Source organism: Gavia stellata, chromosome 4 (assembly GCF_030936135.1).
Source record: "Gavia stellata isolate bGavSte3 chromosome 4, bGavSte3.hap2, whole genome shotgun sequence".
NCBI lineage: Eukaryota > Metazoa > Chordata > Aves > Gaviiformes > Gaviidae > Gavia > Gavia stellata.
The window spans coordinates 45251235-45265467 of NC_082597.1; the positions used below are offsets into that span (position 1 = coordinate 45251235).

General features: G+C 39.1%; 1 protein-coding gene across 1 annotated transcript in view; it reads left to right on the forward strand.

Annotated features, from left to right (window-relative positions):
* ACSS3 (acyl-CoA synthetase short chain family member 3) overlaps nucleotides 1-14233 on the forward strand; it is a 90426-nt gene that overhangs the window by 15989 nt on the left and 60204 nt on the right. Inside the window, exons 3-7 of the mRNA XM_059816622.1 lie at nucleotides 2991-3179; nucleotides 10370-10504; nucleotides 10803-10943; nucleotides 13309-13389; nucleotides 13474-13569. Coding sequence (XP_059672605.1) covers nucleotides 2991-3179; nucleotides 10370-10504; nucleotides 10803-10943; nucleotides 13309-13389; nucleotides 13474-13569 — 642 coding nt within the window. The remainder of the gene's footprint in view (nucleotides 1-2990; nucleotides 3180-10369; nucleotides 10505-10802; nucleotides 10944-13308; nucleotides 13390-13473; nucleotides 13570-14233) is intronic.

Consider the following 14233-nt stretch of genomic DNA (forward strand, 5'->3'; position numbering starts at 1 on the left):
AAACGAACACAGTATTCGATATGTGGCCTCACCAGTGCCGAGTACAGGGGCACGATCACCTCCCTGCTCCTGCTGGCCACACTATTTCTGATACAGGCCAGGATGCCGTTGGCCTTCTTGGCCACCTGGGCACACTGCTGGCTCATCTTCAGCCGGCTCTCAAACAACACCCCCAGGTCCTTTTCTGCAGGGCAGCTTTCCAGCCAGTCGTCCCCAAGCCTGTAGCGTTGTATGGGGTTGTTGTGACTCAAGTGTAGAACTTGGCGCTTGGCCTTGTTGAACCTCATACAGTTGGCCTCAGCCTATCAATCCAGCCTGTGTAGATCCCTCTTCAGAGCCTTCCTACCCTCAAGCAGATCAATGCTCCCCCCCAACTTGGTGGTGTCTGCAAGCTTACTGAGGGTGACTCGATCCCCTTGTCCAGATCATTGATAAAGATACTAAACAAGTCCGGTCCCAGTACCGAGCCCTGGGGAACACCACTTGTGACCGGCTGCCAGCTGTATTTAACTCCATTCACCATAATCCTTTGGGCTCGGCCGTCCAGCCAGTTTTTTACCCAGCAAAGAGTGCACCCGTCTAAGCCATGAGCAGTCAGTTTCTCCAGGAGAATGCTGTGGGAAATGGTGTCAAAGGCTTTACTGAAGTCTAGGTAGACTATATCCACAGCCTTTCCCTCATCCACTAAGCGGGTCACCTTGTTGTAGAAGGAGATCAGGTTAGTCAGGCAGGACCTGCCTTTCATAAACTCATGTTGACTGGACCTGATCGCCTGGTTGTCCCGTACGTGCCATATGATGGCACTCAAGATGATCTGCTCCATAACCTTCCCTGGCACCGAGGTCAGGCTGACAGGCCTGTAGTTCCCCGGATCCTCCTTCTGGCCCTTCTTGTAGATGGGTGTCACATTTGCTAACCTGCAGTCCCCTGGGACCTCCCCGGTTAGCCAGGACTGCTGGTAGGTGATGGGAAGTGGCTTGGTGAGCTCTTCTGCCAGCTCCCTCAGTACCCTTGGGTGGATCCCATCTGGTCCCATAGACTTGTGTGTGTCTAAGTGGTGTAGCAGGGGGAAACAGAGAAAACTCAAATTTGATGAATAATGAAATACTTGATAATGAAAAAGTTGATGAATAATATAAATGAAAATAAAATATTTCAAAGCAATTCTACTGTCCTGACTAGCTCATCCTTGAAAAAGAGGGTCCTTACCTCCTGTCCTGGTTGCACAACGTGTATTATCGGCCTAGGCTGTTCCCATTGCTTGCAGTATTTGCTGGGCCACTGAAAACCTCCCTTATTGCTTCAGGAGCTTGGCTATTTTCTATTCTACAGGCAACATCCCCCTGCTGCTCTCAGGAGTTTGACTCCCCTTTCTTTTCTCTGCAGTCTTATAGTACCTGAAGAAGAGTCTTTCAAAAGACTAAATTTTACTTGAAACCTTATCTATGTGATATAATGAATAAATAAGGAATAACACAGTACAGTTAAGATGTGAGGAATTCATACATGAGTAGATTCATATTATATTGATAGAGAAAAAAATTAGAATGCTTAAACTTCTTATGTTTATTGTACTATTTTCTAGTGAATGGCAGTCTCTTAAAGAGAATTTTCCTACTGTAGGTAAGAAGAGTTCCCCTGTAAAACAAAGCAACTCCTTTGTTCTAAACTTAGATTTATATGTCTTCAGATATCCCAAGATCTTCATAGAGAATTTAACTTTTTAGTTTTATCACTAATGTAAAACTATTGCAAGCAAAACTGTTCTTGTTATGTCTGACTGGCGTGTAACCATGCTTATGGAGTATTCCAGCTCATGACTTCCTGGGATGTTTCTACTTCCATCCTGTTTACTATTAGCTTATTAGTCTACTTTGTTCCTTCTTACAGTTTTTCTTGTTAACCTATTAGCCTATGTTTTGTGCACAGTTACATGCAGTTTTACCTTTATTACTTACACACCTCTACACACTGATGTCTGATTGAAAAATTTAAAGGCAGTGAGCAGGTGTAGATACCAAGTGTTACACAGCTGTCAGCCTCTGGAATTCGAAAAACCTGTGACAGGTGAGTTCATTCAGTTGCCCTTGGGGAATTAGTAATTTGCTTTTCCTTCAGAAGATGCCACATTTCCATGCTGCAACCAGCAGTTAGGGGCAAGTGCACAGTGCTTGTCACAGGCTCCCATGGTCATTCTAACAGAACTTACTATGTGGTAAATTGTCCATCCTGGAGCAGTAATGAAATATTCAATACTAGTTTTGTGACAGAATGCTGTACACTTGTTGAGGTAATAAATATTTTCTCATGGTGATACAGATGGCTGACATGGCTGCTGATCTATCACATTTCTTGAGTTCCAGTCCTTTGCTGCCATGCACAGTCTGTCTTCAGGCTTCTGCATATCAAAAATGAAAATCTGAAAATGAGAGGAAAAATGACTTCTTAAATCTAAGTGTGTTTCTCTGAATTTGTATTTACATTTGGTTTAGGGTATAAGATTTCTTGTCTCAGATTCTGAAAAGTTTAAAACACTGTGGTAGAGAAAATATTACTACATATTTATTTGTGTTTCAAACTTAGCTAGTTAGGACAGAATTTGTGTTATGAAGTGCCCTGTTTACATTCATTCTTAAAAGCTAAAATTGAGACATATAAGCAGTTACCTGGATAAAAGAATGAGTGGTTAGAGTGTCATTTAAAAGTTTGCAAAACATTGCTATTGATTTTTTTTTTGCTCTGATGTGCAAAATAATTAGCTTCAGTCCATTCTCATTTTACAAAAGAAAAATGTATTGCAGTGTTTTTTGCAAAAAGGAAATTGTACTAAATATTTTGAACCTGGATTGCATCGTTCATCAACCTTCCATATCATACTGGCTTGTCTCCTTAATGTCCTGTGTCTGTTGACTATGTGCAAGTTGCTTTTTATGGGGCAAGAGCAGGTCTGGAGAAACTTCTAATATGTTGTGAATGTTTTGTCAGTACAGGTCTCCAAGTTAGCTGATGTCATGGTCAGACATGGTGTGAAGAAAGGAGATCGTGTGGTCATCTACATGCCTATGATTCCACAGACAGTGTACTGTATGCTGGCTTGTGCAAGAATAGGAGCTATCCATAGCCTGATTTTTGGTGGATTTGCATCTAAAGAGCTTTCTGTTCGCATTGATCATGCAAAGGTAATACGTATTTGGAATAACAAACACCATTGCATTAGTTGTTCATATAAGTCAATGTCAAAACTGTGGGGTTTTTTTTCCAGAGAGGATAACAACATTTCTCTTTGTGTGGCACGCAGCCTCGATTTGTTTATAATACCTAACATTGCAATATGAACAAAGTACTACATCTGTGCTGAGGGTGATACTTTATAGCAGACACTGAGATACAAATTTTGACCTCTTTTAAAAAAGCATGAGTTTAACATGCTGCTGTCTGTTTAGAGCATACTTTCTTCTCCTGTTTGTCAATCTTTTTCTACAAAGCATCACCTTAAAATTGGCTTTTAGCCCAGCATTTTCCTCAAGTGTATGAGGAATGCTGCCAAATCTAAATGACTTCATTGGTTTACTTGATGTTTAGACATATTAGGTAGTACATTTTTTCAGCTATAAATCTACTTAATCTAATTTCTACATGAATCAAGGCAGCTGGGGAACCAGTTGCCTTAAGTAAGTGACTCTGCAGAAAACATAATTAATAGAGGTGAATGCTTTAAAGGCTTCCAAGTTCGACACAAGTTGAGCTTGTTTGTGAAGCATTATGTAAGTCTTTGTAAGTGAAAATGCAAATAGTACTTTAATAATCTACTTAGTAGCTTATATGTGCATATTAGTAGCTTGCGTATGCATTAGTTTCAAACCAGCTAACAATGTTTGTACTGGAAGTTTCTGTTCTTGTTTTCTACAAGTGAACGAGACAAAACTCTTTGTCATTTTGATCAGTCACCTGGATCATTCAGACCATCTGTGGTAGCCATCTATCGTTGAATCACGTTGGTTAAACAGATAAGCCAAAACATTATGTGGGGTAAAGTCCATGGGATTTGTGGAACTTTAACTTAGGTTTTTGTGTACAGAAGTGATTTTCAGATCACCAAGGCTTGAATTTTATGAATATCTATAAATAGAAAGTTGAATGCATGCCCCCTCACCGCCTTGACGTTTTAACAAAGCAGTAGTTAATAAAATGGCTGAAATGGTTTGTTGGAATTGTGAAAAAAAGCTGGGGGAAGGCCAACAACATAGTTTTCCCTGTCTTTCTTCCCACTCCCCCACTTTTTTAACAAGCTATAAAAATTAATTTTAACTCATAGAATTAGGGAAAAATAATGTAGAACTAAAAAAGATAAATCTTTAAAACGAAGGTTGCTGGAATACAAATCATCTAGCATGTTTACTTTTAGAGTATTTTGCAAAGATTAACTAATTAATCCCAATGGATTTTCTCTGAGGAGCAAAGGGAGACAGCACAGGAATCATAACCCTTGCTTCGTGCATTAAAAAGAAAACAGAGGAAGTTTAAGTGATTTACACAAGGTCACACAGCAAGTCTTTTTCAGGGTGAGCTATAGAATTACTAGCTGCAGGCCATGGATTAAACCCTAATTTATATTGCCTTTTTGTTTCTTTAAAAGGCAGATATAAATATTGTGGATGATTTTTGGTCCATCTGATGTGTAATGAAAGTGTAAGTAAAGAGGAGACGCACATCCTCAATCTAAATTTCAAAACATGCCCCAATTTTGCAACATGGTAAAGCTTTCTTGATAAGAGAATTGTACACTACTGAGATTATCTTTAAGATATGTATATAAGTAGCTGTGATAGCTGGTATTCTACTGAACTCAGGAGTTAATTGAAGCAGTCTCAAAAAAACCTAGCCTTTCTTTTAGGCTTTTATGTGAATTGGTTTAGATGCTGCAGTACAGGACCTAATGTTGGTAAGATTAATTAGAAGGAGTTAAAGATGTGGAATGGAAAGCTGGCTGTGAGATGCTTTTGTGGAAGAAAGGCCAAACTTCACGTTTTATTAGAAGATCTAAGTGAAAGAAATAACAAGTGCTTTCTAGTGACTATGAAAAGGTACATATACTTCACCAGCTTACCTTAATTTATCTTGAATTTTAAATAGGTCTGGGAATGCTGCAAAGTCCTGCAGCTGATAATTTCCTTGTCAGATATTGGCAGTTATAGACATTCTGCAGTGAATTGTGATGAAGTGATACAAAGCATGAGAACAGGCATTTCTTGTCATCTTTCCTTTCACCTGAATCTGGGAATATATAGTTTGCAGTATCAAAACAATAGGTACTTTCACAGAATCATAGAATAATTTGGGTTGGAAGGGACCTTTAAAGGTCATCTAGTCCAACCCCCCTGCAATGAACAGGGACATCTTCAACTAGATCAGGTTGCTCAGAGCCCTGTCCAACCTGACCTTGAATGTTTCCAGGGATGGGGCATTTACCATCTCTCTGGGCAACCTGTTCCAGTGTTTCACCATCCTCATCGTAAAAAATTTCTTCCTTATATCTAGTCTCAGTCTACCCTCTTTTAGTTTAAAACAATTACCCCTTGTCGATCTCAACAGACCCTGCTAAAAATTTTGTGTCCATCTTTCTTATAAGCCCCCTTTAGAACTGAAAGGCCACAGTAAGGTCTCCCTGGAGCCTTCTCTTCTCCAGGCTGAACAATCCCAACTCAGCCTTTCTTCATAGGAGAGGTGTTCCATCCCTCTGATCATTTCTGTGGCCCTCCTCTGGACCTGCTCCAACAGGTTGATGTCTTTCCTGTGCTGAGGGCTCCAGAGCTGGGTGCAGTACTCCAGGTGGGGTCTCATGAGAGCAGAGTAGAGGGGCAGAATCACCTCCCTCAACCTGCTGGTCATGCTTCTTTGGATGCAGCCCAGGATACAGTTGGCTTTCTGGGCTATGGGCGCACATTGCCAGCTCATGTCCAGGTTTTCATCCACCAGTATCCCCAAGTCCTTTTCCTCAGGGCTGCTCTCAATCCCTTCATACCCGAGCCTGTATTGATACTGGGAGAAGGATGTTGTGGGGGACTGTGTCAAAGGCCTTACAGAAGTCCAGCTAGATGACATCTGTAGCTCTTTCCTTGTCTACTGATGTAGTCACTCCATCATAGAAGGCCACTAGGTTGGTAAGGTGGGACTTGCCCTTGGTGAAGCCATGCTGGCTGTCTAGAATCACCTCCCTGTCCTCCATGTGCCTTAGTGTGGCTTCTAGGAGGGTCTATTCCATGATCTTCCCAGGCACAGAGGTGAGGCTGACAGGTCAGGGGCTGACAGGGTCCTCCTTTCTACCTTTTTTAAAAACGTGTGCAATGTTTCCCTTTTTCCAGTCACCAGGGACTTCACCTGACTGCCATGACTTTTCAAGTATGGAGAGTGGCTTGGCAAGTACATCAGCCAATTCTGTCAGGACTCTGGGATGCATCTCGTCAGGTCCCATGGACTTATGTATGTTCAGGTTTCTCAGGTAGTCACGAACCTGATCTTGTCTTACGGTGGGAGGGACTTTACTCCCCCAGTCTTTGTCTTGCGGTCCATCCACTTGAGAGGTGTGGGAAGCAAGGTTGCCAGTGAAGACTGAGGCAAAAAAGTTACTGAGTACCTTAGCCTTCTCCTTGTCTCTTGTTACCAGTTTGCCAGTCTTGTTCATCAGGGGGGGTACGCTTTCTTTGACTTTCCTTTTCTGGCTGACATACCTGTAGAAACCCTTCTTACTATTCTTTGCATCCTGACTTGGTCTTCCTGACCCTATCCCTACACAACTGGGCAGCATCCCTATACTCTTCCCAGGATACCTGTCCCTGCTTCCACTGCCTGTGCATTTCCTTCTTGCCCTTTAGTTTGACCAGCAGGTCTCAACTCATCCATGCCGATCTCTTGCCTTCCTTTCCTGATTTCGTACACCTGGGGATTGAGAGCTCTTGTGCTCTGTGGAAAGTGTCCTTAAAGATCTGCCAGCTCTGTTCTGCTCCCTTGTCCCTGAGGGCAGTTTCCCACGGGGTCCTATTGACTAACTCCTTGAACAGCTGGAATTTTGCTTTCCTAAAATTCAGGGTCCTGACGTTACTGTTCACCTGACCCATATCGCTCAGGACTGCAAACTCCACCAGTGCATGATCACTGCAGCCCAGACTACTTCCAATCTTGACATCACCAATTAGCTCACTTCCATTGGTGACCAACAGGTCCGGTATCACATCCCCTCTGGTAAGGCTGTCTATTACCTGGCTTTAGAAGTTATCCTCAGTGCATTTCAGGAGTCTCCTGGATTGCCTGCAGCTCGCAGTGCTACTTTTCCAGCAGATGGAAAAGGGCATTAACTATATTTTGAGAAATTGACAGGACATCTGTTTAATCACTTTATCTTAGTAAACTAGGAAAACTGAGAAGGCTACTTAAGAACAATATGCTTATATGCCTATTTAATAGGGTAGTTGCTATGTCTTCAACAATCAAATTTTCTCGTGTTTTTTGAATCACAATAATTGTATAGCAATTCCAGAGGACTTTTTAGATTTTAAGTCCAAACCCTGCAAAATAAAATACAATTAATGGAGTTTTTCAGACAAGTGTTTTTTGAATACGCTTCACTAAAGCACTATTATGATTTGCAAGTGAACAGTTCTTTGACATACAAAAGGTACAAGACACCCAAGTCACTCAAAACTGTTAGTATCTTTCATTGATGTCAGAAATACTGTATTCCTCACTTATTTACAGTTGAGACATCTGGAAATTGTAATAAGACCTCCTTGAAAAAATGAGCTCATATTTTGTAATAGTTTATTCTGAATAAGACATAGTTCCTGCCCACAGGTATGGCTATGAATGGTTACCCCTACTTCTCATCATAAGATGATCAAACCTTTGAGTGATGAGGTAGCAAGCTCAGCTGGTGATACTTAAGATGCACGATTGTCTTATAATAGTTGCAGTCCAGTCTTTTCTTGTCTTGAAGCACTGTTTATTTTTGGAATATGTATTGTAGATTAGAAGGCACTATCTTGCATTGTATTTTTAACTACTTGTATGGTATGATTCAGATCTATTTCTTTAGAGCACTGTATAATATCTGGCAGAACTTAATGTGCACGGCAGTCTGTCGTGGATCATCTAACCACAAAGCCAGTGCAGTACCAGCAGGTGCAGCAGAGCTATATAATGACTGCATAAGCACTGAATTTCTTTAAAATGCATGTCATTTCTTTTAAGGAGGAGTGAGGCACAACAAAAGTGCAGTAAGTTTGAGCATAGGCTTGTGATCAGACATGTGGCTGGGGTATGATGAGGAAAGAGCTGTGTGTGTTGAATAATGAGGGCCTGAGTACTGGATCTCTCAGTAAACATCTTCATGACACTCCTGACATTTTGTGCCCCAAAGCTAGTCAGTTTTCAATTTGGGCTTTTTGCAGTGTTATTAGCTGTCCCAATAAAATGTATTTATTGCTTTTTCTAAACTTTGCCTTGTATGCTATTAGAGACTAGAGAAGAATTTGTAGGATTTACAACAGAATTTACAACAGAATAAAATTGTTGGTCTGGTACTATTGGGCCTTGCTTTATCTCATTTTTACTTCATACTGTTTTTTTTTCCTACAGCTCACTATCACTGGCATTCCTTCTCCAGCAAACCTTTGAACTTTCCTGGTTTTCCTTCAAACTAGTTACATTTCTATCTAATCATATCATGCAGGGCTACATGGAGCCACAGAAGAGTTGGGAAATGGGTCTATAAAAGCAATATGGGAGCAGAGATGCAAAGGAAGTAATGTCAGTAGGCAGAGAGGTAAAACACTAGAAAACAGCAGTTAAAGCCAGTAGCAGACCTTTGATTTACAGAGTGATCCATCATGCTTCCAAGTAGCAACCATCACTTGGTAAATACATCACCTTAGCCAATTTACTATTAGTTATTTTTAGACTTCCTTACTGCATACCAAGCAGTTGATGAGCAGAGGTGGCACCATTTACAAATGACTGTAAACCTGGTGTTGACAACAGTCTTTTATCTTAACAATTGAATAGAACTGTGTTATTATCTTACATTAATTACAGTCTAATTTCAGGGTAGCCTTCAGATGAATTTTCAGTTTAACTGCATCGTATTATAACATCTTTTATTAAAATCAGTGCATCCCAAAAGAGAAAGATGACAAATGCCGAAATTGTAAAGCTCATCTGAAATCTTTATTTTGAATACACACTAATTAGCAAACTTCCCTGAATGGTAGTTTTGGACAGGAAACGTTATTGCACAAGAAAACAATTTAATCTGTGCTTTCTGTGCTAAGTTTAATGCATCCTTAACTGTGGCATTGTGGTTTGTGCCTACTTAATGAGATTTATGCTAATGCACACAATTAGTAAACTAGCTTGATCAAACTGAGGGGCATAGGATAAATATATTTCTAAAACTCCCAAAACAATGAAATTGAAGACTCATTCTTCTCTAATAAAATGTGTTCTAACACATAATTTCTTTGATGCTACCTTTTGTTTCCTGAAATACAAGAAATAAAATTACTGATCTTGGGACCTAAGTGAAAATAGTTTGTATGCAGATTTCTTGACTTAGGAAACCTTACATAAAACCCAATGAGGTTAATTTAATGACAAAGATGCTAAATCCACATTTGGAAATAGAAATTATTCTAAAAAACCCCAGAACTATGGAAATCTGATTTTTAGTGGTTTTGCATCCTGAATCCTACAACCATCACTTTGAAAGACTCTAGCTTTACTTCCTTCATGTGCCTTATGACTTTAGCTTATTCTCTTCCTGTATTTCTAGTTTCCTGTCATCTCTTGTTTGCCTTCTTTTTCCTCTTTCTCCTGTTTTCCCTCCCATGCCATTTAGCTGCAGGCAGGAAAAGAGCCCGCAAAGTCCTACAGCTATTTTTGAAATATGCCATTGGGTGCAGGCAGATAATTATAAAGCAGGCTAAACAGGACAGATAATTGTTGACATCACTGTACCACTTTTCCTTAATGGAGGGGCTAAGATGGAGGTGGTTTTTTCTCTCTGTTCATTAATTGTTGTGCAACTTATAAGAACTTAATACTATTGATTTCTTACTCAAATTTGGTTGAAAATGGTGAAGAGTGTCAGAAGTTATTAGAGTGCTCCTGAACAAAAACCAGATGTATGGGCAGCAAGATCACACAAGCTTGATTTCACTAGAAAACTGATCTAAACCCCTCTTTTTAATTATGTGAAGATGGATTTTATACATTGAGCATCATTAATCAAAGAATTTCATGGAAGACATGTTATTAGGTTACATATATAAAATATATTGCAAATGTTTATATTGACAATCTAACGTCTTTATTTTAGCCCAAGCTTATCGTAACAGCAAGTTTTGGAGTAGAACCAAAAAGGAAAGTGGAATACGTATCCCTCCTAGAAGGAGCACTGGCAAGAGTACAGAGCAAACCTGATAAAGTTCTCATTTACAAGCGACCGAATTTGGTGGGTGTACAGTTGTTGTACTTTTATGTTAACTTTCAGGTGTGTATGTAGTGCACGTGCCTTTCCTCTTTTACAAGTAAATTTTTTAGTGTATCTGTTGTAGTTTGTTTTTGAATTTTATGGGAGAACTTTATATTCATAAGATTTAAGTAGTAAATAGAACTAATGCAGCAGAGAGATTACTGTACAGAAAATTGAGTAGTACTGTTCAAAAAATTGAATAGTACGTGTTTTTTGAACCAATTCCATTTATTCCATCTGTTTTTCTTTCAACAATTTTCTACTTTTCAATAAGCAGGGCCATGTTCCTCTGGCCCCAGGCCGTGATCTTGACTGGGAAGAAGAGCTTGCAAAAGCACAGTGTTATAAATGTGTCTCCGTTCCCTCAGACCATCCACTTTATATTCTATATACATCTGGAACAACAGGCTTGCCCAAGGTAAAGGACTATCTGTAGTCTAAGTGTCTGTGACCAACCTATTTGCAGTTCCACTTGAGAAAATATTTAATTAAAAAGGTTGAAAATGTTTGCAAGAGCTCGGTGCTATAAATGATAAGCATTGCTAGAAATGGTTTAATCTCATTTATTCACATTTCACTACTTTAAAGTCAGTGTCTAGGAATAAATCATGGCTTTTTATTTAAATAGTAGTAATATAAATTGCGTTTACTTCAAAATGTTTGTATAGTATAAACTTTCGAGTACAGCAGAATGTCTTTTATCTATTAATATCTTCTGTGTTTTAACTGTTTCAGATAAGCATAGTATAGTCACTTAATGGCAAGATTAGTTAATATATCACTTGTGTGATAGCATTTATTGCTGAATAGTCTTTGCTTATTCATTATTTACATATTAACTAATCTTCCTATAGATAAGATGTAGTGAATGACATTACAGATTAAATGGAATTAAGCATATTCTGAAGGCTTGTGTTACTGAACAGTTCTGAGAACATAATTCCTGTGAAAATGAAAGTTTAGATTGAATAGGTGAAAACTAACATAGGGCATTCTTTGAAAATGTTTGCTTTCAAATGTCAGTTAGTCTTAATGATCATTTTTAAAAGACCTTATTTTAAAAGCAAACTCTTGAGTGTTTGCTTGGTACTTAAAATTCTTTTTTAGAATGTAGAAGACAAGTTGAATATAATTTTCTGGCAGTGGTCTTACCACCAGAAATTCAGAGACAGTATCACACATCCCTGGATATGGCAGTGCTTAGACTACTACTAGAAAATTATTTAATGATGTGACCTATAAAGTTCAGAATCTATGGGGAGGTAAGGGAAAACAAAACATCAGTTTTGCTGAGAAAAATGTCTTCTGCTTTTGCCTTGAACGTGGGCACTTTAAAGCAACATCTTGAATTACTTAGTTTTGTGAAAAGGTCCAAGATAAGATCCTTTGTTACAACATCCTTGACTGTTAGTTTCAAAATATAGTATCTCAGAGATAAAATTCTCAGAAGTTTACTTCACTGTGTTGGCTCTCCAGAGCCTTGACACCTTGAATGAATCACACTTACAGGAGGGAGATTGTCAACTAGCACTAAGGTACAATGAGTAACTTAATGAATAAAATAACTTTTTGATTCATTTAAGGAACTTGCAAGTCATGTAAGTGGTCATGCAAGTAAAATTACTCAGTTATGACCTTCATAACAAACCTTTTGTTAATCTCACAGCAGGGACTGACTTAGAAGCTGAGACTAACAAAGGCAATCTGCTGTCTGAAATTTGCGAATTGTTAGTTAACCATTTTCTGCTGTGGCAATCTCCATTTTAACGAGTTAATATGTCTCTACAGTCCCTTGTTTCTTGGATGAGGCCTGAAAGTGCCTATTTCATTCTATTAACTACATAAAGAGAATGTACCATGCCTAGCACAGACAGATAGCTGCATTGTAATGTCTGCACTGTAGACATTTGTTTGGTCTGATGGATCTCATCTGCGTTTTAGTTCAGGACATCAGGACATAGTTTACTTAATTCCCTCTTCTAGAAACAGTGTACTAGAAGATGATGAAATGTATATTAAACATACAAATATTACAAAATATGTCAAAATTTTTCTTATTAACGGTGTTCCAGAGACGGTTTTTGGCTTACCAAGGTGCATGATGCTATTGATTCTCTCTCAGTCTGATTTTCTAATCCCTCTTTTAGACTAAGACTGGGATGTTCTTCGTTTTGCATTTGTATGTATACTTCAGGCTAGATATTAAACCTTTCAAAAATAGACATCTGGTTTAAGCAAATTTTCTGACATCTTTAAAAAGAGGCAGTGCAGAAAGAGGGGTATGTTTCAGGGAGTAATTCACCCCAGTTATTTTAGGGATCGGCTACTCCACAGGTGATCCTTTTTTCCACTGATGATACAGAGAGACCAGGCAATGAATTTAAAACATGCCTAGCATTTAGATGGCCACCGTTTAAGTGAGGTAATACTTAATCTCTTATTTTTGGTCAGCATATGTTGACTAAATATTTGTATATCCTATTTTAATGAGTGAAGTCTCATTTTGTTAGTTATCTTCTGAAAACTATTGTCATCTAGGCCTTGGGTTGGGTTTTTATGAGTTTTTTTGTTGTATGCTTGTTTGTTTGTTTTCCAAAATTACTTCTTCAGTGGGAATGCTAACACAAGCATGTACTTGTTTGAATGGATCCTTTTCTTAAGTGAGGACTATTGGACTTAGACAACTTTAAGTCTATTGCTGCTAAAACCCCAAAATTTCATGAAAGACAGGAATATCATTGTATCCTTCAAATGATCTTAAATATTCAAATTTTCTCATTTAGGGTGTTGTCAGACCAACAGGTGGCTATGCAGTTATGCTGAACTGGACAATGTCAGCTGTATATGGACTCAAGCCTGGTGAGGTAATACTCTTTAAATGTCATGTAAATGTTTTTGAACTCTTCTTAAAAACTCCTTACTATATTTATGTTTTTATTTCATTTTAGGTGTGGTGGGCAGCTTCTGATTTAGGCTGGGTTGTTGGTCATTCCTACATTTGCTATGGGCCTCTTCTTCATGGGAATACTACAGTTTTGTATGAGGTATGATACATTCTAAAAAGCCAGCCTTTGAAAAGGCAGCATCTCCTCCAGTTGATGATCCTGTTTATGCCTGTCTATTCTTCATGCCACATATGTTTAAATTGCGTGTATATCTTCAGTGTTTATACTCTCCCATCTATTACAGTAATTCTTACGGAAAACTTATCTCGCTATCCTTCACACTTATCTACTTCATTTGTGTGACTGGTGATGGTCAGCGGGGCAAGGAAGTCCAAAACAACAGACTTAGAAATGGTGGAGTGTACCTGTGTTGCTGAAGCTTCAGCCACAGGCCATCAGACTACCTTTATTATGGATCTAGGAGAGGATGTTGTGTTTTTTGTGTCTGGAGATGACAGTTTCTTACTGGATCTAAGTTGGAGGCAATTGGGATCCCTGTGGTTGGAGCCAGAACTTTTAAGGAGACTTGAGTCTTCTTTCCTCCCTCTACCACTCAAGGCACCTGAAGCCAAGACTCAGATGACATTCAGGGCTTGGTCCTTCTCCTTGGGGGATGAAACTCAGTGGGGTGGAGAGGAGACTGGTCTAATGAGAGTGGCCTGCTGCATCCTAACTTTGGTGCTCAAAAAAGCAATCACGCTGCCTTACATTGTTATTTTTTCAGAAGTCATTGTTGATTCTCTAATTGCCAGGCAAGAAGATA